The following is a 25,438-nucleotide window of genomic DNA, read 5'->3' as shown; positions in this document are numbered from 1 at the left end:
AGTTAGGTGGATTCCTTTTTGAGTGAGTCATCAAGGCATAGAGCTTGTGCTGTATCAGAGTCCTATCACAACTCAGAGGTGCACTTCATTCCGCCATCACACCCCTCATTTGATCCCACACGAGAGAAGCGACCGCCAACATGTCAGATCTCCATCTTCGACCATCATTTATTCACAAGAGCAAAGCGACCGCCAACTTGTGAAGCTGCCATATTTATCCCCATACGAGTCTCACCACCGAGTCTTGTATCACCACCCTAGTCCAGCACACACATCGTCAACAAATCCTTTTAAAGTCTGGGTTGTCCTATCTGTCTGACCATCTATCTTACGATGATAGGCTATACTCATATGCACTTGCGTGCCCATCTCTGCCTAAAACACCCTCCAAAAAACAAAGTGAACTTGGAATCCTTATCAGACACGATACTTGCCGGCACCCCATGCAATCTGACTATCTACCTCACATACTTCTTAGCCAAAACCGCTGCTCCATCGATCTTCTTAATGGCCTAAAAATGTGACAGATAGCCGGTCCACAATGACCCAATTCGCATCAAAGGTCCAAGACACTAACAAACATCGCACTTTGCGACCCAACTAGCTATATCCTTCTTCATCCTGACCCAGTTATCATTTGAGGTCATGATACATCTTAGTCGTTTGAGGATGAATAGAGAACATGCTCACTTGAGCCTCCCTCAAGATCTCCTAACTCAAATCCTCATTTTTTGCCACACAGATCCGATCTTGCTCAAGAATGATACCATTGGCAGAGACTTGATACTCTGAATACACATCTCTAGAGGCATTAAACGGCGCCACATTTTTATCCTGAGTCAACCGCAATCTACTCTGAATATCTTCTATGATCAGCCGCCTCCAAACCCAATGACTCCTGAGAGACAAAAGACAACCTCAATGCACTAATCTCTCCCACCCGAGTCTCCATATTTTGCTCCTCAATCGAAGCCGCCCGCTTTTGACTCAGCGAACCTGCAACCAAGTTAACTTTACCAGGGTGGTAAGCTATCTCCAGATCATAATCTGCCACCAACTCCATCCACCACCTCTGCCTCAAATTCAGCTCAGGCTGAGTGAAAATGTACTTCAGGCTTTTATGATATGTAAACACCTTTACCTTCCTACCATAAAGATAAGACCGCCAAATCTTCAGGTAGAAAACTACAACAGCCATCTCCAAGTCATAAGTAGGATAATTTTACTCATGCTTCCGCAACTGTCGCGAAGCGTAAGCAATATCCTTCCCATACTGCATCAATACACGCTCCCAGCCAACTCTGGAAGAGTCTGTAAAAACTACATAGGGCCCATCCTCCTCTGGCAATGCCAACACTGGCGTAGTAGTCAACATCTCCTACAGGCTTGTGAAGCCCTCCTCACACTCTTGTGACCAAACAAACAAAACATTCTTCCATGTCAACTTAGCCATCGGTCGTGCCTTGCTTGTGAAACCCTTCACGAATCTCTTGTAGTAACCCGCCAAAACAAGGAAAATCCTGTTCTCCGTGGCATTCGACAGTTTAGGCTAATCCATGATATCCTGAGACTTCTCTATATCCACAAAAACTCCCTCTACATACACAATTTGACCCAGAAAATCATTCTCCCTCTACTAGAAACTGCACTTGTTCAACTTGGCATACAACTTTTGCTCTAGCAGCTTCCCCAACACTGCTCTCAAGTGTATTATATGCTCGTCAGGACTCTTAGAATATACCAAAATATCGTCAATGAAGATGATAACACACACATCCAAAAACTCTTGTAACACATTGTTTATCAACCTCATGAACACTGCTAGTGTGTTAGTCAACCCAAAAGGCATCACCAAGAACTCATAATGCCCATAGCTCTTCCTGAAAGCAGTTTTCCTCACATTTGCCTCAAATATCAGAATATGGAGATATCCCGACACCAGATCAATCTTGGAAAACCAAGTAGCACATCTCAGTTGATCCAACAACTCATTGATCCTGGAAAGAGGGTACTTGTTCTTCACAGTAACCCGGTTTAGACCATGATAATCAATGCAGAAGTGGAAACTCTTGTCCTTCTTCTTAACAAACCATATCGGCGCTCCTCACGGTGAAACGCTAGAAGGAATGAATCCTTGCTCAAAAGATGCTCCAACTACGTCTTTATCTCTGCCATCTCTATTGGAGCCATCCTTTAAGGCGCCTTGGATAACGGTATAGTCTCCGGTTCCAGCTCAATCGTGAAATGATTAGAACGATATGGTGGTAACTCCTGCAATGACTGGAACACATCCTAAAACCCCTCAAAAACCTTAGTATCGTTAACCATAGACTGTCCCACTGACTCCAACATCAAGACTCTAACCAGATAGGTCTCATGCCCCTTCACAATCATCTTCTCGGCTTGCATAGCCGGTATCACGAGACTCCCAGAAGTTGGTCTCATTCCCTCAGATACAAACTTCCCTTTTGGATGCTCAAACATCACTCTACCTCGATGAAAATCCATCCCTAAGATAACATCATACAACTCCACGGGACGGAGAATCAAATACGTTGGCCTTAACTCCCCCATGATCTCAATCTCCACACCCATCATCCATTTAAGGGCAATCAGAAACTCACCACCTGCAACTCTGACAACTCCCGTTCAATCTCTAGGATCTCCTCTGATATTGGCGCTCTCGGCTCACTCCAGGGTAATGAAGCAATGGGTTGCTCCAGAATAAAACATGATGTGGGACCTTAACCCGACGACCAATAAGGTCCATACACAAATCTCATGTGCTAGAAACCTAACACTTTATGCAAAACATTCGAAAAAATCTTAAATATTGGAATCCAATATGTCTTAGTCTTTGAAGTTATACATGTGATCGAGTCAACACTAGTTCCACCGGTCTCCACAATCAAGTACACCCGCGCCGCCTGCTCAATCTGTGCCATCGACTGCACTCCTGGAATCTCTCCTCGGAAACGGCGCCAAAAAGCTTGATGTGCGTGGTTTATTTCGCTCCAAAATCTTTTACCTTAAAAGGACCACACAACTGCTGCAAGTGCACAGCTAATCGGTAGTAGTATTTTAGGATCGATCCCACACAGAGAGAGAGTTGTTGTTCAATGGAAGCCAACGAAAGTAAGTAAGGCTAGGACTAAATAAAATGGGGGTTTAGGTTGTCACTGTCGTAGTAAGCAAATAAACGTAAATAAAATGCAAGTAAAAATAATAAAACAAGCGTTGGGCATCAAGGGGAATCGCATGGGTTCAATTATCTATCTATCTAGGAAAGTTTATGGTTAGTTTGTTTATCTAAAACTCGGACTACGAAACACTAATGAACCGTTAACTTAATGTTGTCAAGCTAACCGTCAAAGATCTCTACACTCCGTTACTCAACTGTCGCAGGCAACGACGCATAGATCAAAGCATTTAAAACAAGTTCGATTCTAATCCATGGATTCCATAGGTAAGGGGTATGTACTTCCTATGTCTCCCCATACATCTAAGCTAGGTGAAGCACACACACTTTAGATCATAGTTAGTTCATGAGGCTAACTTAAAGCATTAAGTAAAGACTTAGAATTAAAGCATAGAATAAACAAGAATATAAATCTAACAAAACCTAAAGATTGCCACATAAACTAAGATCATCTCCCCCCCTTTGATTATCCCTTTAAACCCAACTAGAAAACTACTCTAGCATGTTTAAAGGAATCATCAAAGCAAGGTTTAATAAACTCATAAGAATAAAAGAATAAATAGAGAAAAAGGGTTTAGATATTACTTCAATGATTGTCAAACAAAGTGTAGGATCTTCTTCCTTTAGAAACAAAGTACAAAGCAAATAGAATAGAAAAGAGTTGGTGGATCTCAAAGCTTCAAAGAGAGGGACGAGAGAAGGATCTGGTCGTCGGCTGCTCCTCTGGTCGTGTCTCTTGGCTGCTCCAAAATGTGCACACTCTAAACCCTAGGGCTTAGAAGAATATTTATAGGGTTTTGTCTAGGTTTAGGGTTTTGTAAAGGTAGAAACGTCTTTTCTTCTTTAAGTGCATGGCAAGGGGCGGCGTAGGAATGTTCTAGAACGTGGTGAAGGCTTGGACTGGGCCGCCGTGGTGGTCGCTGGTCAGGCCTTCAATAAAAGCCCATTGGCTTGATGGTTCTCCTTACGTCGGTTTAAAAAACGTCTCGGTCGGATTGACTTGATTCCACTTCGAGGGGAAATATGACTCTTCCAGCTTTCCATAGATACTAAGTACGTCAAAATGTGAGTTGTAAAAGTTCTTCAAAAGTTGCCCGTATTATAAAGCTCTGAATCTTTCCTAAAACGTATTTTCCTTGTCCTTTGGTCCTTTTTGCTATAAAACCTGTAAACCCTTCTTGAAACCTAAAATACTTGATAATAGACATTAAAGCATTGAAATCACATCAAACTCTTCCTAAATTCATACTAAAACTATAGCTAAAGTGGGTAAAATAATGATGTTATCAACGACATGTGCCCGGATGTTCTCCTTGATCTCAACTGCGGTCTCAACGAACTCCGCTCTCGTGGCGTAACTTTGCACTTTGCAATGGAATCCCAAGTCATCATGAAGAACTGTCATGAACCTCCTAACCTGAGACTCTTCAAACTCAATTGCTTGGCCCCCACACACCAGAAGTCGACTGAACTCCACATCGAGCTCACCAACGGACCGAGTCCCCTAAGATAACTACAGAAATTGCACCTCCATACGGTCTAGTGCCTCTGAAGGTAAATACTTGCGGTTGAACTCCTCCACTAAATTAACCCATGTCATCTAGCTTTGTGCCCCCTGCCAGCCATCGACCTACACCATAAGTGAACATCATTTGCCAGGTGGTGGACCTCTATGTCCACCCAATACTCCTCAAGACATCTAAGTGACTGGAAGTTGCGTTCCAGCCTCTTCCTCCATGCATCAGCCATAGTAGGGTTGGTACTACCCGAGAAACGCTCTATCTGAGAATAACCTTCAGCACCTGCAGCCACTAATTGATGCAACTCCCTGTAACCACCTCCAACAACTGCGCCAACAAGCCCGCTATGTTATCATCTCCACCAAGGGCTCCACCTACTATGACCCCCACACTCGAAAGTCAAGCACCACCGACCTACTGCCCCATAGGCACCATCACCGGCAACACTCACGTACCCCTCCTAGAATACCTATGACTTATGGACGCCCTCGACAATCAAACTTTAGTCCACAATGTCACTAACAACTGGGCCTCTGTCCCTACCGCGACCACATCCGCATCAACGACCAGCGACAGCACCACCTCTTACCATCTGCACTACCATGAACAGAAGGCTAAGAAAACAATCCAAAACCATACACAAAAACACAACTTACCGTAGAATCTCATTGAATGCTTGTAGAGGATGTTATAGGACTCCATACCACACAAAATCGACTAACTCACATAATCAATCTAATACATGCAAATCGAAACATTAACAACAGAACGACCAAACTCAGCCAAACCCTCAAGTCCCTACTTTTATACTCGATTCTAGGGTTTTCCTAACCCCAAAACGCAATTTTTAACTTACTCGTTTCTCGACCAAACTAGCCTTGCATCGATCAACACAATACTTGCATCAATTGATGCACATCCAAAACCGGGATTCCGGTTCTCGGATGTTATAGTGTCTCGTAACTGTATGTTGGCTTTTACGACCATAGGACGGTTCAGGACGGATGATGAATTTGTTTTCTTATGTTATGCTTATTGGCTTATTTCTTTATGTTTTATTTATGGTTGTTATTTTGATTACTTGTATGTATAATTTATAGATGGGACGATTGCCTCTCTAAGTTTTTCTGGTAATATTCACACATCTTATTGTGTGTGTGGTGCAGGTATAGGGTAACGTGGAATTATAGCAATGAAGAAGAGAATTATCTAGGATCTAATTTGTATATTTGTTGGATTTTTATTATTGTTGAAACCTGATTTAAAAGAATATTTGATGGCTGATTTTTATTGATTATAATAGATATTATATTTATAATAAATTAAAGTTGGTTTGGTATTTCTTCCGTTATGCATGTTATTTTTTTAACATTGGCCTGAATTTGGTACAAGACTTAAAGGAATTCTAACGGAGAAACCACAAAAATGTAACATGCTCTTTATATTTCGAATATCATCGTTTTCTGAAAAGTCAAACTAATTTTGTTGATGGTTAAACTTTTGTCGCAAATATTTCATACTTAGATCTTTGCAAAATGTCAAACATAATTTATGACTCTTTTCTGCTTGGCAAATAAGATGATAAGAATAAGATATTTTGTGAAAAAACAAACTCTAGTTAGTTTGCCCACATCGTTTGTGGGACCTGCTTAATTATATATTTTTGTTTAATTATTTTTTAAAAATGACTAATAATTTTATTCAAAATAACTAAACTTCTTCAAACAAAATTAAAATTGATGCGCAAATTCATTTCTTAATAATCAAAATAAGATAAATGTATAAAGGTAGAACCTGTAGGCAACAACAGTTAACTAGAAAAAAATAAACAAAGACAACATCATTTTTTTTTCCGACATGAAGAAAATAAAACACATAAATTCAGACAATTGAATACTACATTAGAAATATGCTTCTTTTGATTAAAGATTCTTGTTAATGTAGGAAGCATAAACACTGGTAATAGAGGTGGTAGAGGAGGTGATGGAAGGCATGTGATTGGTGATGGCAAGATCAACGGTTGGTTGCTGGTGATAGTTATAGTGGTATATGAAAGGAATCCTAGCATGTCCTCCGGCATAACCCACATTTTGCGCCAGCATCATATCATTAAATGAGTTTTCATGATTCAGATACTGATTATCATTCAGATCTGAATTCAAATTCATGTTATGATTTAAATCCAAATTCAAATCATGATTCCTAGTCATGTTATTGTAGACTTCTTATTGAATATGACCGTAAAAATCATGTGAACCGGTTCTTGCAGATTTTGAACCGGTTCTTGCAGATTTTGATTCATATTCATATTTTGGTATGGAATATGAGCACAAAACTCTCTAGCAGCACTTATTGCGGCTGTACTCACATCAACAGCAAAATCTGCAACAGCAGGAGGATCTATATCCGCAACTCCAATAGGAAGAGGAGGGAAAGAAGAAGACTGACCATTTTCTACGAGACTTTGCATCCTTTGAGTAAGCTGATTGATATATTGATCAATATAACGATGCAAATCGTGAAGGTCATTTGCACCATAATGATACTCGGACATCTTTCCTTCATGACAATCAAACAAAATCGTTTAACTTGTCACTCCCGATTCTCAACAGCCAGTTTGTCTACTTCCTCTTTTATTTTAGTAATCTGCTCCGCAAATATGTATCTTGATCCATCATCTTTTTGGTTCTTGTTGCCATCGGCATCTCCATAAACTTCATAGTCACCTCGTGTGCACCTTCCTTTGAGGGCCAAACCTCTGGTACCGATTGATACGGACTGTAGATGACCCCACAAGCTTGGACACCACAAAGAGTTTTCAACTCGTGAAGTTTCTTCGTTATCCCTTTCTTCCTCTTCATGAATGTTTTTTTTTATTGATCTCTCATTCGCTATCAAAGATAATTTCAATTTCCTCATTAACTTTATTTTTATTTTGTATGATTTGACTAGTTTGTTGGCACAAAGACTGTTTATATAGCAATGAAAGGGTTTCTCTACTCATTAGGTTTCTTATCACTAAGTCCAAATTATAGGCAATAAATCTTTTATTAATTTTCTATGCGTGTATCTATATATAGAACCTTATATTTCTGTGTGTAGTTGGTGCATTATCATTAGCTTATTACTTAATATAATATATATATATATATATATATATATACAAATAAGTTATTTTTATTATTAAAACTAACTTATCTAACTCTCAAATTTTTACTCTTAATAATATATCTTAATATATCTAGAACACACGGTTAGTAATATTAAAATATATTTATGAATAAAATTTGATTAAATTTAAATTAATAATAAATATAGAAAAATATATATTAGATATTATACCTTCAAGGGCGTTATGACCAGCTATTTTCAATTAGAAATAAATCTTATTAGCTAATTATGAGAAGTAATATAGCTGGTATGAAATATTTCATTTTGAAAGAATTACTAAACTAGCACATATATTTTGGTTTATTACTAGACTAGCACATAAAAAGTTTTACTTACTAAAATAGTACTAATTTGTTGTAAAAAGACTTTAAACCATGTATTTAATTTTGTAACTACAAAAGTGTCATTTTCATTTAAAAAAAATAGAAAATGAATAATATAAAAGACACAATGAAACATTAAACCTTAAACAACAGTAGAACAAAAGAGTTGTTTGTGTTGTTTGAACCGGAAGTAGTGATTCCAGTGGCTTTTGTCAATAATTCTGGTAGGATTAATTTAAGAAGATTTTATGTTCAACAAATTATGATGATTTTCTTGTGGTATGATTTGAGAACTAAAGAACGAACTTGTTGATAGGTATCAAATCAACAATGACAATGGAGACGAGGTGAATTCTAAAAAATGTTGTAATTAAACAACGGAAGTTAGGAAGAAAATGAAGAGTCCACTTGAAAGTTACTGGATCGACTATAAAGTTTCAGATTTTTTGATAAGATTGTCGGGATTCATCGATTAGGAGGAAATTTATGGGTCGGCCAAGGTTTATGTTTGGTAGAATAATTCTGTTTAGTTTTAAAATTCTTATCTACATTGTCTAAAAATTTTGGTTGATTAATATTTATAATCGGAAGAAGTCGAAGTATGATATTATTATTATTATTATTTTAATATTGAGGGTGGAAAGTGGGATGATAGTGTTTTTGAGTGCATATTGTACACAAGGAGGGAGTACTTGATAAAACCTGCTGAAAAAAGTATTTTGAACCAACACGTCGTGATCTAGGATTGAGTACTTGGTAAAACCTGCTCAAAAACGTGGAGATGCCTATCTTCAAGGGTGGCGAAGCATATAGTTGGATAGCATTGTTGAACGTTTTTTCTGTATGGGTGGGTTTTTATATACAAAATATAAAAGGTAAATATAAAAGTTGTATCTGTGCTCAGTCAGCTTGACGGGTGATGCGTTGAGCCGGTACAACTAGAAGGTAAATCATGTTTCCTTTCACAACTGATCTCATTTTAATGCTCTGCGCTTACTGTATTTTAGAAACATCAAAAGTCGTATCCTTACCAAAGTTTGTTGTGTATTAAACAAACATGAATAGTGGTGGCATACATTCATCGGTTGTAAGATCTATCACCTCAAGTTTCTTGGTTGGATGATGTGAAGCTTGAAGGGATCTTTATGAATGTGTTGTCTTCAGAAATGTGGGAGTTGTGCACATGTGGAAACCACATAAATTACCAGAAATGAATGGGCTTGCAAGAGATAATGGAGAGCAAGGAGTTACAACTTGATGAGGGAGGTCAATGTGGAGTGGGAGACAACAAATTAGTGGGGACCTTTCAATCGATTGGGTAGAAGACAAAAGTTATTGTCATAGAATTGGGAGTGGGAAAGGATAAGCCACTTCCATTACTAGGATGACCACAAAAGCGTTTCACTGATGTTGAGCTAGATGAACGACAATGGGGAAATTGTTTCAAATATGATGGGAAGTATTTTTGTGGTCATGTTTGTCCATATAAGGAGGTTCAGATGCTCACAGTGGTAGATGGGTATGATATGGAAGTCCTTGATCAAATATGATGGAAGCTTATGAGTCAAATGAAGAGGTGCCTCCTCCTCCACAGTTAATATCCTTATCCTAGAGCTCTTATGTTGGACTTGTGTCTCCTACTATCACTATGTTACGGAGAAGACTGGGAAGACACGGCATTGTGGTCATGTTGAACCCACAACTTCATCACACCAGATAACAATATTAGATTTTTACACTAGGTTATCAATTCCATGGCCGTGTTTGTTTGGCCCTGAATGATTGGCTGATGAAAGCCTCCAGAGTACCACTGTTTGGGAGCATAGCAATAATTGTAGAGGACAAAAGGCTTCTGTGGAGCTTGGTTGTTCTGAGCTGCTGAAGGTTAGACATGATCTTGAGGATTAGCAACATTGGGGTTTAGGTAGGAGAAATTTGGGTTTGGTTTGAATTAGTTGTAGCCCTTATTGTATCTTCCCTGATTGCTGATGTAGTGGACATCCTCAATCTGAACAGTCTCCCCATCTTGTTGCTGAAACTGGTCTTCTTCAGAAACAAACCTGATGTTGTGCTGCTGGCTGAGGAGGATCTTATCCAATTTTTTGTTTAGAGCTTTCATGTCTCTTTTGTCCTTCTCCTCATTGTCGCTTGACGATCTGATGGTCTTATCATAATCCTCATTGTAGTGACCATCATATTGAGCTAAGTTCTCAACAAGTGTCCAACTATCATCTACATCATTGTTGAAGAAGTTTCCATTCCTCAACAACATTCGTATCTTTGGAACTACGCTACGGTAGAGTTTACTCGGTAAGGACGCATTGCTGAATCCATGATGCGGGCAACAACTATCATATCCCTTGAAACGTTCCCATGCTTCACCAAACGTTTCATTGTTCTTCTGAACAAAGCTAGAGTTGTCTTTCCTCAACCTTGCAATTCTAGAGTTGGAGAAGAATTTTTCCCATAGGTATGCCTTGTCACCAAGATAGAATTGTCATTGTCCTTCTGAACAAGGCATTCTTGCAGGTATCCCATGTGGTGATGGACTCCTTAGGCAAAGATTTTTCCCATAGGTGTGTGCCTTGTCACCAAGAGAGAATGGGAGTATCCACAACTTGAAGCTATCTTCACTGACTCCATTGATTTTGGTAAGGCTGCAGAGGCTATCAAATTCATCGAGATGATCCGATGGGTCTTGTATTGGTAATCCATAAAACTTGTCACTCTGTATTAGCTGGATGAGACTACTCTTTATCTCATAATTACTATTCTGAACAGCGGGAGGCACAATACCATTCCTCTGAGCGTGGGTAGATTGAGCATCTCCAGCTCCAAAGTAGGTCCACTTTTGAAGGGCAGCTGGACCATTTTTGTTGATTCCTTTCCAGCTCTTCTAGTGGCTCAACTGGCTGTTGAACTTGCTTTTGTTGCAGTAACCTAGGTCTAACGATGTTATCGATGAAAGGAATGAGGTTCATGCTACTTTTAATCGTGTTTGCATGCCCGAGTGAGTATCCTAGCAGGTACTCGAATTTAAACTCAATCTATGTGATCGAGTGGTTGATCGGGTGGTACCTGAAACAGAAAAAAAAAAAAACAAGCAGAATAAGCAAACAATTTAGTATCGAATAGTTAAAAAGAAAAAGAACTTGATTTAGCAAGTATTGAAATCCTAAATGTAACAAAATATCATAACCAAATGGCAACAGCGCCAAATTGATAGTAGATTTTTACACCATGGTATCAATTCCTTATGCAGTTGTAGTACAAAGGTGTTTAAAAGTGACTTGAAATTTCTGAAAACGTCTACAAAGATTACAAGACTATGTAAGGCGTACGAGACTTTTACTGGGCTTTTGTAGAGACCGACTCAAGGGAACTTAGGGTTAGGAAGAAGATGGGTTCAATGATACGAACATGTATTAGAGATGAAGTCGTGCATCAAGTTCTAGAGCTCGGATCTTTAAAAAAGATCTGAGCTCAAAAAGATGTACATGTCGAGGTCCCCATTTAGCAAGTTGTACCTGAAACAGAGGCTATATTGGTTTAAGATGGCTGAAGGAGAAAATCTGGTCCAGCATATTAACCAACTCAACCAGATCACTGGAGATCTAGGGCGTGTGGGTGTTACAGTTGATGATGAGGATAAGGCCATGCTGCTTTTGTGTTCTTTAACGCTTGTATATGATACGTTTGTGACTATAGTATTGGCTAACAAAGAAATGATAAGTCTGCAGTCAGCCACAGACTTGCTGCTTGGGCATCACAATAGACGCCAACAGCACGGTGGTGGTAGTAGTGACAACCCTCAAGGTGATGGACTATATGTGAGTATAAGTCAGGGTAGCGGAGTACAGAAGAACAAGGGAAAGTACGGAAGGGGGCAAGACGAAGAAGATAATATGTTATAAATGTCAGAAACTAGGACACTATAAGAGAGATTTTCCTTTGAACAAGGAGCAGAACAAGACGGAAGGTTCATCTAATTATGTGAACGTGGTTTAGGCAGAAGACGCAGTGAAGGTCGAGTTTGGTTTGCTTGCAGTGACTACAAGCAAGCACACATATTCTTGTGTTCATTCCACATGACTTCAAACAAACATTGGTTTGACGCGTATCATGCTGGAAATTTTGCAACTTTTGGAACTATAGAAGCTACAGCGTTATTGGTATTGGACATATCAAATTTCGGATGCATGATGGCACTTTCAGGATTTTGACTGAAGTGTGGTATCTTCCAGCAGTGAAGAAGAATATTATATCTCTTGGTTCACTTCACAGGGACAGATTCAGGTTCGAAACTGATGATGATAACTGTGTGAATGTATGTAGGAGATATGGTGTTGATGAAGGGTCAGCTCACAGCATGGAGTGTTTATCAATTACTTGGAAACATGGCTGTAGGTATAGCTGCAGCCTTGGTAACTGAATTAGATAACATAACTATATGGCATATGCGGTTAGGGCATATTGGAGAGCATGGTTTGTCTGAACTTCACATGAGAGGTCTTGTGGATAGTTTGAAGAATTGTAATATTGAGTTTTGTAGGTTCTGTATTATGGGGAAACCGTCCAAGGCATCTTTCAAGACAGGTCTACACACCACAAAGAGTCTTTTAGACTATGTGCATTCTGATGTGTGGGGGCCTACACAAGAACATTCATTAGGAGGAAGCATATACTATGTCATATTTATTGATGAGTTTTTCAAGAAGGCTTGGGTTTACTTTATGAGGCAAAAATCTGAAGTATTTTGAGAAATTTAAGATTTGGAAGGCTGAAGTGGAAAACCAAACAAGGAGGAAGATGAAGTATCTGAGGTCTGATAATGGTACAGAGTATACTAATGGAGAGTTTCAGAAGCTGTTTGAGTAGCATGGTATTCAGAGGCACTTTACAGTGCGGAAAACACCATAACAGAATGGTATAAGTGAAAGGATGAATCATTTTATTGCAGAGAAAGCAAGGTGTTTTTGGTTGAATGCAAGACTCCCAAAGATCTTCTGGGCTGAAGCAGTATACATGGAGGTCTGCCTCATCAATGGATCGCCAAGGGTTTCTTTAGAAGGAAAGGTTGCAGAAGAGGTATGGACTGGGGTAGACATTGATATATCAAACTTGAGAATCTTTGGATGTCCAGCTTACGTGTTAGTTCCCAACGACGAAAGGTCAAAGCTGGATTTGAAGTCCAAGAAGTGCATTTTTCTGGGATTTGAGAAAGGCGTGAAAGGTTTCAAGTTATGGGATATTGAGGCTAAGAAAAGAGTGATCAGCCGAGATGTGGTGTTTGATGAGCAGTACATGCTGCAGGCGTGTTCAGAACGAGTTCATGTAAATATTGAGGCTGATGGAAGTGTGTCGAACTACATGGGAAATTTTTTTTTCATAATCAACATTTCTCCATGGTAATTTGGAGGAAGAGATCTATATGGAGCAACCATAAGGGTTTGTCAAGTGTGGAGAGGAGGCGTTTGTATGCAGAATGAAAATATCTTTATACGGGCTGAAGTAGGCTCCTAAACAGTGGTACAAATGTTTTGATACTTACATGTTGCAGATAGAGTACCAGATATGTGAATATGACTGCTATGTTTATGTGAAGAACGTTGGTAACAATTCTCCCATATTTTTGTTGTTGTATGTTTATGATATGCTCATTGGTGGAAGCAATATGGATGATATTGTTGAGTTGAAAGGGCTACTGGGAGACGAGTTTGAGATGAAGGATCTTGGTGCTGCAAAAGAATATTCTTGGGATGGAGATTCATAGGGATAGGAGTTCTCAGAGATTGTGGTTATCTCAAAGAAGCTACATAGAAAAGATACTTGAAAGGTTTGACATGAAGAATGCAAAACCTGTGTTTACTCATCTGCCGAATCAGTCCAAGCTCTCAGCACGTCAGTGCCCTATTTCTGATGAGGAGATCAGAAACATGGCACAAGTTCCTTATGCTGGTGCAGTTGGTTGTCTAATGTAACTGATGGTTTGCACAAGACTAGATTTGGCTCAAGCAGTTAGTCAAGTCAGTAAGTACATGTCTAACCTTGGGAGGGAGCACTGTAATGCATTGAAATGTATTTTCAGTATTTGAAGGGTACTACAGATCGTGGTCTCATGTTTGGAAGACATGAGTGCAAGGCAGAAGTCGTGGGTTTCGTTCATTCAGATTATGCATGGGATCTTGATAATAGGAGGTTTACTACATGGTATGTAGAAGAGCACCTATAAGTTGGAGGTCTCTGTTGCATTCTGTAGTTGCAATGTCAACCAATTAAGCCGAGTACATGTCAATGGGAGAGGCAGCTGATGAAACTAGGGGTTTGTAAGGTTGTTCATTAACTAATAATATAAATGTTAGACAAAGGGTGTTCGCCTCAAGAACACTCTGTTTTCTCTTTTCAAAGCTTTCTTATTCTATTCATCCGAAATTCACAACAAAAGGGTTATCAATCCAAATGGTTGTATGCAATCACAACAATCCCAGTCAATCCAAGCAATAGTGGGGGTTTTGTCTAACAACCTAAAATGAACAGAAATAAAAAAGAACGAAATAAAGAACTACACGACCAGGGTACACGATGCAAGCAATCGTGTATAGATCGAGTCGGGGATCGGGTAATAGGAAAATAAGAACAAAATCAAGAACAACTCGAGGTACTATAGGATGCAGGTGATCGAGTACCAGGTCAGGTTGGTGGTCGGGTCGATATTAAAATTGTAAATAATCAAAATACGAAAGCTCCGAAGGATGGGGTAATCGGTTCATAAGTATTCATAATCAACCTATAATGTTTTACAGGCCTCAAGCAATCTATTTGCTAGACAATAAATTTCTAATCCTTGCTAATCCAGTCTCGTGGTAGAAACAATCAACCCTAATCACTCCCTTACCCAACTCTCATTGGAGAAACATGACCAAGTAGACATTAAAATCCAATTCATTATTGTCAATAAACTCCTGACACATCTAATCTCTTAGGCTAAGTGAGTAAATCTCAGGCATTAGTTAATTCAGGCATTTCAACGAACACCTCGATGCAGAAATGCCTAAAATCTAATATTAACCTCTCGGTTTGAAACTAGCATTAAGAACACTAATCGAGAAGGGAATTTCATAAAATCAATCAAGCTGAAAACATCATAATCGATTAATAATCTTACTAGCCTATCGCATCCGTAGAAACTTTCGTTCACTACTCAAACATCATGGAAATCGACATAGACAAAGATATGAATAGCAATTGCATAATAAAAATGTTGAAAAAATGTATAAAATCAAAAGTAGTAGAGAAAAGAAAGTAGTAGAATGTAGTACATAATCTAAGTAATAGAATTTCAAAAAAGAAATTAAAAAATCCTAACAAAGCTTGTAAGAATATCAAATCGGCTCTCAATCTCTCTCGGTGGCTCTCTCTCTGTGTCGTGTGTTGTGGTTGTCGAAATAGAAATAAATTTATATATGGAAACCACTTGACCTAGCCGCAACAGCTGTCATCCGAAGCATGCTCGAAGCTAAGGTCGACCAACTCTTCGAGTTAGGCTTCGCGTGGTTCTTCTTTCGCTTAGCTCCACTGGTTTGGGTTAAAGCTATGGGTAGTTCTTATGCACGATCACACCTTCGGGTTATGGCTCGAGTGACTCCTCATTATTTTTCCTTTTTTGCTCGAAAACACATGTTTTCACCCTAAATGCGACAATGCAACACCCTAAACAACCTAAATGCATATATTTAAGGCCATGGACCTAAAAATGCTAACTTTAGGCTATAGAAAATGCAAAAACATGACAAAAAAATGTCTTCAAAGGTGTAAAATAGAGATACATCAACAACTTCAATGTTATGCTGAGCACAAGAATCATGGTCCAGGGTTCAGGGATTTTCGAAAGGGTACGTCTATTAGTATAGGAGTGACTTTTGTTGGTGACTTTGTCACTCTAGATTTCGGTACTGCATAAGTTATTTTGGGGAATGTCTAGCATAGAACTATGGGTGATTGCAACGCTAATTGGAAAAATCCAGAATTCTCTTTTCTTCATCAAGGAGTTTGAGTCACAATTTATGGTGAGCATGATTTACCTGAAAAGACCACAAGACGACTGAAAGTGCATAGTTTATCAATATAGTATTTTAGAATCGATCCCAGAGAGAGTAATAGCTAACATGAATTGAATTAAAAGAGAAAGAACTATGGCTAAGTCTAAATAAGAGTTGGGGGTTTTGGTTTTCCTAATATCTATTGCAAATAAAGAAAGCGTAAATAAAAGCGGTTTAACACTATAAGACTAAGGTGTTGGGTGTTTGGGAGTCATCTCAGGGTTTTCATGGTTCTAAGCAATATTAAGTGTTAAGATCTAACAAGTAACTACTAATTTTGGTCTGGGTTTTCTTCTACGAAACATTAATGAACAAACAACCTATTATCATAGAATGAAAGTCTTAAGTCTTAATATTCTGTTACTCAACTTACGCAGGAAACAACGAATGTCAACCAACTAGTAAAACAAGTTTGATACATTCACCAAACTTCGCAACTCAACTTACGCAGAATGTGATGTGAGGTTTCAGTATAACACTTGTTCACAGAAGTAGGATAACGCAGTTAGCACTCCCGTTCTCTAGATCAGCACTTGGTGATCAATCCAAGCACATGCATTAAGATAAATATGTCACAAAAGAACTATAATATAGAACCGAAATTAAGATCTAACAACCTAATTTAAGAGAACCATGAATTCCCCTTGAATCACCCCATAAAACCCAACAAAGAAACTACTCGCTCATGATGCAAAGAAACGACATTGATATTATAAAGTATAGGATCAAAAACTATTCAATAAACGAAAGGGGTTCAAAGGAAATTTATGTAGATGTCACAAAAGTAACTTATCTTCCAATAAGTGATGACAATATAAACGAACTAGTCTTTACATTGGTATATAACACGTCTCGGTAAGTCTGGCTTATCTTCCGGATGGCTGAATGGATTGATTTGATTCCCCTTCAAGGAGAAATCTGACTCTTCCAGCTTTCCATAGACACCACACATGATATAATAAGAGTTCTGAAAGTTCTTCAAAACTAGCATGTATTGTAAAGTTCTAACTCTTTCCTGAAACATGTTTTCCTTATCTTAAGGTCCAATTTGCTATAAAACCATCTTGAAACCTGAAATACTTGATAATAGAATTTTATACATGAAATTTTATAAAACTCTTCCTAAATGCATACAAAAAGTATAGCTAATATGGGTAAAATAATAATGTTATCAGTATTTAAGGACTACAACACAAATTTGAAATATTAGGGAGGTCAGCTGACCGTCATAACCTCTCTTATTGGGTCTCCTGTTGCAGCACATATGTACCTTTACTTTTTTGTTTGCTCCACTAATTGTCTTACTATCACTCTAACAAAGAGAACATTCCATCAAGCTGCTTCCCTCGGCTAAGGTCTTTTGTCTCCGTCCTTGCAAATATCCACCTGAACATAAGGAAGCCATGGAGAGTTTAGTTCATGAAATGTTGACATCATGTATTATAAGACGTGGTCCATTTTCCAGTCATGTATTACTTGTTTTAAAAAAAATGATGGCTCTAGGTTGTGTCGATTACAGAGCCCTCACCACAAGAAAATTAAGTATTTATAGTAGAAGATATCGTTTTAAGTGTATATGCTATGGTTGACTTAGCCTTAAAATTATATAGCGTTTGCTTTTTTGTAAACGCTATCAATATGTTGGGCAGATTAAAAAATTGATACGCCGGAAAATATTTGCTTTTTTCGGTGAAAAACAAGGGTTTTACCCCTGGAAGTTATTAAATGAAAAAAAAAAAGAAACTTACAACAAGCATAAAAACCAAGCGATAAAGTATCAGCAGGAAAATCCCTAAGAATATGCAGAATGGTCTAAACACCCCTTTGACAAACCGTACAAACATTTGACTCACACAAAGGCCTCCGTTTCCTCTTCGAATTTGTCATAATAACTTGATTCGTAACCAACTAGAGAAAGATTCTAACCCGCTCCGAATCTATCACTCGCCAAATCCTCTTGTACACACTCTCAATATTCGGACCTGGTCCCTCCTCTCGAATCAAGAGATTATACGTAGAAGAGACTGTAAAACTTTCCTTATAGTCTTCTTCCAATGACAACCTATCCATAGCTAGCCCGGCCCAGCCCGACGTATTTCCGAGCCTATATTTTAAAGCCCGAGCCTGGTCCTAACAGGGCTACATGGCTTTTCGGGTTTTTTCGGGTTTATCTTAAAGATCAATAATTCAAATTTATAAGTTTAAAAAACAGTGTTCAAAGATGCAAAATTAAACAAATCAATCAAACTTTTAACAACTCATCTATATTCACTACAACCGACTTAATTTAAAAGAAAAAATTTAAAACTAAATAAACATTTATACTTTAACCAAATAAAACAATATATAATTCATATAAAATATCATAGATAAAAATTTTAAAATTATTAAGCATGGTTATTGAGTAAATTTGAAAACTAGGATTAGAGTTTTAAACTTTATTTACAATAAATCATTAATCAAATATTGCAATCAAATAAAAATGTTCACAAAAAACTACAAATATATTTGTTAAAGGGCTTTTCGGGCTGGCCCGAGCCTGGTCGGGCTAAACCTGAAAAACCATATAGCACAAACGGGCTTTAGCCCGAAAGGCTCAATTTTTCTTGACATATATATTTAAGCCCGAGCCTGGTATTTTCAGGGCCGGGCCGGGCCAGCCCGCGGACTTTGGCCCTAGTTGACATGCCTATCTGTAGCCCCAATAAAGCTATCCAACACTACAACCGCAAGCTCCAAACATTTATCACTCGACACATAAGGTGAGATGCGAATGAGGTCCCATCCCAAACAATCTCCCCGTGAGGCAAAACACCAGCGGATACCTCAGTTAGTGACTTCCCCGCAAGCCATTTATCAGTCCAAAACCAAATCTTCCGCCCATATCCTACAATCAAGCTAAGTTCTTTTGGAAACCAAATCTCGCAACCCAATACATACACTCCTCCAAGTGTAAGAGTAATTGTTCTTAACTGACATCCAAGAGGGATCATGAGGGTCATCCACCTTGTACTTACTCCTTGCAACACTTGCCCAAAGGCTCTCCTGATCATGTAAAACTCTCCAAACCACTTTCGCAACTAAAGCCTTATTCATGTCCCGACAATCTCTTACACCTAGTCCTCCTTCCCTCTTGGGGCGACACACGCGGTTCCATGCAACCAATTGTTGTTTCCGCTTTTCTGCAGTAGCCCCCCCCCCCATAGAAAATAACGTGCCACTTTATCCAGTATGTCCAATGTACCCTGCAGTAGTTTCATGGTACTCATGGTGTGCACTAGAATGGCCAATAAAACAGATTTTGTCAAGGTCAGCCTCCCAGGATAGCTTAGAGAACGCCCTTTTCATCCAGCCAACCTTGATGACATCTTCGCTAAATCATCTCCAAATCTATCCTTATTGATCCGTTTATCAAGAACCGACATACCAAGATACTTCCCTAAATCCTTTGTGGATTTAATCCCACTCTCCTAACTAATTAACATCCCTTGTTCCCTTCATACATTATTAGAGAAACAAATCTTAGATTTCTCCAAAACACCTCTCCGCAAAATGCCTCCAAAACACGTCTTATTACCTGGATTTGAGAAACTGATGCCTCAACAAATAAGATTAAGTCATCAGCAAAACAAATATGAGACAAACGAGTTCATGTCCTAGATATCTTAACCGGCTTCCACTCTTCCCTCTCAACTGATCCTTCAATCAAGTGACACAGCCGCTCCATACACAAAACAAATAAGTAAGGAGATAGAGGGTCTCCCTCTCGTAAAGCACATAATGGCTTAAATGAGTCTGTCCTCTCCCCATTCCATAACAGATTATTTGACGGCCCTATAACACACTGCATTATCCAGTTCACCCATACCTCTGACAAGCCAACTGCCTTCAAGGTATCTTCAAGAAAGTCTCATCTGATCTTGTCATAAGCCTTCTCTAGATCCAGTTTCAAGAGCATCCATCCCTTTCTACCTTTTTCCATGTCATAGAGTGGACCACTTCTTGCACAACTATTATATCATCCAAACTCAGCCTGTCTTGGATAAAGCTCGTCTATGTTGGGCCAATAACTTGAGTCATAACTCATTTTAGTCCTCCAACCATTGCTTTAGTAATCGTTTTGAATAACACATTACACAAGCTAATTGGTCAAAATTGAGTTATCCACTCTGGCTTTGCCACCTTTGGTATCAACACGACTACTGCATATTAGCCTCCTATTGTAAACATCATGTTCTAAAGAAATCCAACACAAAACGAGTAAAAGAATCTCCAACCATATCCCAATTCTGTTGATAGAAAACTGGTTGAAAACCGTCCGGACCAGGTATTTTAAACGGCCCCATATCTCTGATAGCTTTCTCGATTTCCACTGATGAGAAAGGCTTATTGAGAACTATTTGATCCTCATGTGATATCTGCTTAAAACCCTTAGGTGAGAGATTCTCCACCACTGGTTCAACATCCTCTAGAGAGTATAATCTCTTATAATACTCTAACGTTAATCCCACCAATTCCTCACCATTAGAGACCAAGTTCCCTGCACCATTCTTCAGCATTTAGATCCTATTTCTCCTTCGAATGATGCTCGACGTATGAAAGTAGCTTGTATTCTGATCCCTATGCACGATCCACTTCTCCCTAGACTTCTAGAACCAAATGACTTCTTCTTGTTCTAGGGCCAAATCAAACTCTCCGTGTAGTTCAACTTCCCGACTTAACAGGTCATTAGTTTGATCTGTTTCTAGTAATGTCTGCACTGCTTTTAGCTCAAATATTAACTTCTCCTTTTTCTTCTGAACGTCGCCAACACTTCTTTATTCCACTTTCTCAACATCCTCTGCAGTCCTCAAAGCGTTGCCTGAGTATTAATGCTCCCATCCCACGAATTTGCGAACATATCTTTAAACCCTGGATAAGTCAACCAGGCTGACTCAAAATGAAAAGGATGTCTGAGAGGATCCCGCTACAATGGTGCATGATCCGATGCTAGGAACGGATGATGGGTAATCCTGGCTTCTGCCATTGTATACGAGTCTGAGCACAACCTAAAACTCTGTCAAGCCTTTTAGCAACAAAGAACCTCTCTTCACGACCTCGTTTCCGAGTAAAATTATTACCCTGAAACCCCATGTCAGTTAAGGACAACTCGTTTATCCAATAACCAAAAGCTAATCAATCTGTTGATAACCTACCATTGCCCCCGGACCTCTCATCCAACATGAGAATCGTATTGAAATCCACTCCAATCACTAACGGACCATTAAGACCCCTTACAGTATCAGCTAACCTCCTCCACAAACCTTCTCTTCGGCTAGCGGTTGGGGCAGCATACAAACAATCCTGTTCAGACTCTCTATACCATTTACCACCCGCGCATGGATGAACAGATCCGTAGAATCAACTAACTCCACATCTGATAACTCTCTAATTTACATGTTTTTTTCCATATTTTGCATTGTTCATACCCTTAACTTAGCATTTTTAGGTCATTAACTGTAGAAATTCACTTTTAGGCCATTTAGGGTGTTGCATTTTTGCATTTGCATATTTTGGATGAAAACAGGTGTTTAAGAGCCTCAAATGGGGAAAAACAAGGACAAACCCGAGCATGTACCCAAAGGAGCCATCGAGCTGGAAGAACAAGTCCGAACCCCAACACGATCGAGGAGGATCCAAGAGCATGAAGAACAACCCTAAGATCTACCCGAGGACGAACTCGACCTCATCCTCGTGTACCCCGTCGTGTAGATCCTCGAGCAGGACTGAGAAGCTAGGTCAAAGGGGTTTCTATATATAAACTCCTCCTCCTCTTCCTCGCAAAAAGCACGCCGCACACCCAAAAAGCAGAGAGCGAGAGCTTCTGTGAGAGAACTGAGCTACTAAAAACATTTTCCACCTCTTTTAGGATTTGTCTCATAACTTTTTATCATTTTCTTTAGATTTCTATCTTGTATTCTTACTTCTCTACTCTACCGTTTATTACAATGCAATTTTCATTCGTTTTTGCTTTTGTTTTTCTTGCAATGAGATCTGAGAAGTGTAGTAAAGTTTCTAGGGATGGGATAGATGATTTTGTGTTCTTGATCGGTTAGGATGTCTTAGTTTGATCGTATATGTTTAATAGATTCCCATCTAGGTTGGTGTTCTTAATGCTGTCAACAAACTGAGAGGGTGAGATTAGATCTAAGGTGTTTTACCACCGAGAGGTGTAGATGAAATGCTTGAATCAACCAATGCTAGAGGTTTACTCACTTAGCCTAAGAGATTAGATGAGTAAGGGGTTTACTAACAATAATGAATAGGTTCTTATTGCCTGCTTGGTCATGTTTCTCCAATGAGAGTTGGGTAGGGGAGTGATCAAGGTTGATTGTTTCTATCACGAGAGTGTTTTAACAAGATATTAGAGATTCATTGTCTAGGGAATATTTGCTTGAGGCATGTAAGACATCTGTACTGGTTAGGAACACTTAGGATTTGATTACCCCATCCTTAGAAGCTTTCATATTTTAATTACTTGCATTTTTATTAATCACTTGATCCATTACCCGAACAGGTACACGATCACCTACTTCGAGTAACCCCTCGAGTTGTTCATACTTCATTTGCTCACTCGATCACCCCACCCGATCCCGTACTTGAATGCCTGCATCGAGTGCTTAGATCGTGTGGTTCTTTGTTTACACTCTTTTCTTCTATTATTTTAGGATTGTTAGATCAAAACGAACTTTTGCTTGGCTTGACTTTCATTGTTCTGATTGCATCCTTCCTGCTAGCATAAACAACCATTTGGATTGATAACCCTTTGTACTACAACTGCATAGGGAATTGATACCTTGGGTGAAAATCCTGTTATCAATTTGACACCGTTGCCATTTGGTTGAATTTTATTTTGCTACGTTTAGGATTTCAGTACTTGCTAGATCTAGTTCTTTTTGTTTACATTGGTTCGGAATCTGACTTGTTTGCTTTCGCTCTTGTTTGTTTTGAATCTTAGGTACAACCCGAGCACCCACCCGACCCGTCACTCGATCACCTTGATCGAGTTGACCCTCGTGTACACACTCGGTCAATTACCTGTGCATGCAAACACGATCCAGAGGTAGCCAGAAGCTGAGTCTTTTCATCGACAACATCGACAGACCAAGGCTACTCAGACAACAACAAGTTCAACAGCAACCAGCAATCATTGAGGACACAATGAATAATTAGAACGGTCCACCAGCTCCTCAGGCAAGGACCAACATAGGTGCAGGAGATGCTCCATCTACTCACACTCAAAGGAATGGTATTGTGCCACCTGCTGTACATAACAACAATTTTTAGATCAATAGTAGTTTTATCCAGATGATACAGAGTAATAAGTATCATGGATTGCCAATGGTGGACCCATTGGATCATCTGGATGAATTTGATAGGCTCTGTAGCCTCACGAAGATAAATGGAGTTAGTGAACATGGATTTAAACTCAGGCTTTTCCCATTCTCTTTGGGAAACAAAGCACACATCTAGGAGAAATCACTCCCCAAGAAGTCCATCACCACTTGGGAAGCGTGCAAGAAGGCATTCCTGGCCAAATTCTTCTCCAACTCCAGAACCGTAAGTCTGCGAAACGACATTTCCAGCTTTGTTGATAAGAATAATGAAACGTTCAGTGAAGCTTGGGAATGTTTCAAAGGATACACTACCTGATGTCCTCATCATGGCTTCAGCAATGCTTCATTGCTGAGTACACTTTACAGAGGAGTGGTCCCCAAGATACGGATGTTGCTGGACACCGTAAGCAATGGTGACTTCCTCAACAAGGATGTTGATGAAGGTTGGGACCTAGTGGAGAACTTGGCTCAATCTGATGGCAATTACAATGAGGAATACGATCGCACTGTGCGATCTACAGGAGAGGAAGATGCCAAGTACAAGAGGGACATGAAAGCCCTCAATGACAAGCTCCATAAGCTCCTCAACCAGCAGCAGCATGTTCATGCATTATCCGAGGAAGAGCAGTTTCTACAACAAGATGGGGAGACTGTACAGATATAGGATATTAACTACATCAACAACCAGAGGGGTTACAACAAAGGGTACAACAACTACAAGCCGAATCTGAATCTGTCTTATCGGAACCCGAATGTTGCCAACCCTCAATACCAAACGTACCCATTTGCAGTTCCAGGGAACCAGGTACAACAGAAGCCTTTTGTCCAGTACAATCAAGGATACGCACCTAAGCAGCAGTACTCTGGAAACTACAACCAACCACCTGGATTCCAACAACACCAAGGCCCGCAGAACAATTCACAAGAAGCTGACCTACGCGGCCTCATTCAGCATATGATTCAGAATCAGGCATCAGCTGCTATGGACACTGCAAAACGATTTGCGGAGATGAGCAACAAGATCAATTCTGGATACAATGATTTGAACGCCAAGTATGATTCGCTAAACACTAAGCTGAGGTACCTCACCACAACAACCAACTAGCTTTAAAGATCAATCAACTCCCAGGTAAAGCTGTTCAAAATCCTAATGATTATGCCACTGCCCAAGCCAGTCTTCCTTGATGATGACTATGAGGATTACCTCACTGGGGATAGTGATGATCAAGATGGAGAGGATATGGATCACTACGGGATAAATGAGGCAAAGCACTACATATCCGAGTATGAACCCGAGCCTTCACCCGAGGAGACTGATCGAGTTGATGATCGAGCATTGGTTCGAGAATCACAAAATGAATAACAACCCGAGGTGGAACCCGAAGACCTACCCGATGATGGTGATCTGATGATGCATCGAGTAGATGTTGAGAAGAGAGATCAGCCTCAACTACTTGTAGCAGCAGAAGGGGAGCTAGAGGAAAGGTTCAATGTTGCACTTGACATACAACTGGAGGCGCTTGCAGAGCGCATGGCTAAGCGTAAAGCTCCACCACCTAAGCTTTTGCCACCACATGAGCTTCGGGAGGAAACTGCCAAGGAGGCAGCTCGATTGGAGAATGAGGTTAAGGAAGCTGTCAAGGAAATTGGGTTTGAGATTCTCAGGAGTGGAGTGTGCTTAGATCTTGAGCTACGAATCGAGGAAAAATTGGAGGATCCTGGCTCTTTTACTTTACCATGCTCGATAGGA

General features: G+C 39.5%; 1 protein-coding gene, 2 non-coding genes and 1 pseudogene across 3 annotated transcripts; 1 reads left to right on the top strand and 3 right to left on the bottom strand.

Annotated features, from left to right (window-relative positions):
- Nucleotides 1–6,925: 6,925 nt before the first annotated feature.
- Nucleotides 6,926–7,638, bottom strand: LOC104738224 (agamous-like MADS-box protein AGL36; annotated as a pseudogene).
- A 2,902-nt stretch (nucleotides 7,639–10,540) lies between these two features.
- LOC147929465 (small nucleolar RNA R71) lies at nucleotides 10,541–10,647 on the top strand. The gene has a single exon (XR_015579065.1). It is a non-coding gene; the product is annotated as a small nucleolar RNA R71 (small nucleolar RNA).
- A 9,314-nt stretch (nucleotides 10,648–19,961) lies between these two features.
- Nucleotides 19,962–20,871, bottom strand: LOC147929464 (uncharacterized). The gene is made up of 4 exons (XM_087480627.1): nucleotides 20,637–20,871; nucleotides 20,481–20,548; nucleotides 20,285–20,365; nucleotides 19,962–20,198 (listed from the first exon to the last, which is right to left on the bottom strand). The coding sequence occupies exons 1-4, from the start codon at nucleotides 20,869–20,871 to the stop codon at nucleotides 19,962–19,964; spliced, it is 621 nt and encodes a 206-aa protein (XP_087336753.1).
- A 3,043-nt stretch (nucleotides 20,872–23,914) lies between these two features.
- On the bottom strand, nucleotides 23,915–24,021 carry LOC147929463 (small nucleolar RNA R71). Its single transcript, XR_015579056.1, has one exon. It is a non-coding gene; the product is annotated as a small nucleolar RNA R71 (small nucleolar RNA).
- Between the last annotated feature and the right edge of the window lie 1,417 nt (nucleotides 24,022–25,438).

The sequence above is a fragment of the Camelina sativa genome, chromosome 13 (genome assembly GCF_030686135.1).
Source record: "Camelina sativa cultivar CO46 ecotype springtype chromosome 13, ASM3068613v1".
In the NCBI taxonomy this organism is placed as follows: domain Eukaryota; kingdom Viridiplantae; phylum Streptophyta; class Magnoliopsida; order Brassicales; family Brassicaceae; genus Camelina; species Camelina sativa.
Note: the sequence above shows the minus strand (reverse complement) of the source record. Positions and strands in the feature narration are given on the sequence as shown.

Coding starts and splice junctions, on each gene's coding strand:
- LOC147929464 (XM_087480627.1), bottom strand. CDS start 20,871: ATGCTGAAGAATGGTGCAGGGAACTTGGTCTCTAATGGTGAGGAATTG. Junction 20,549..20,636: donor GGGGCCGTTTAAAATACCTG/GTCCGGACGGTT, acceptor GGATTTCTTTAG/AACATGATGTTTACAATAGG. Junction 20,366..20,480: donor CCAAAGGTGGCAAAGCCAGA/GTGGATAACTCA, acceptor GGCCCAACATAG/ACGAGCTTTATCCAAGACAG.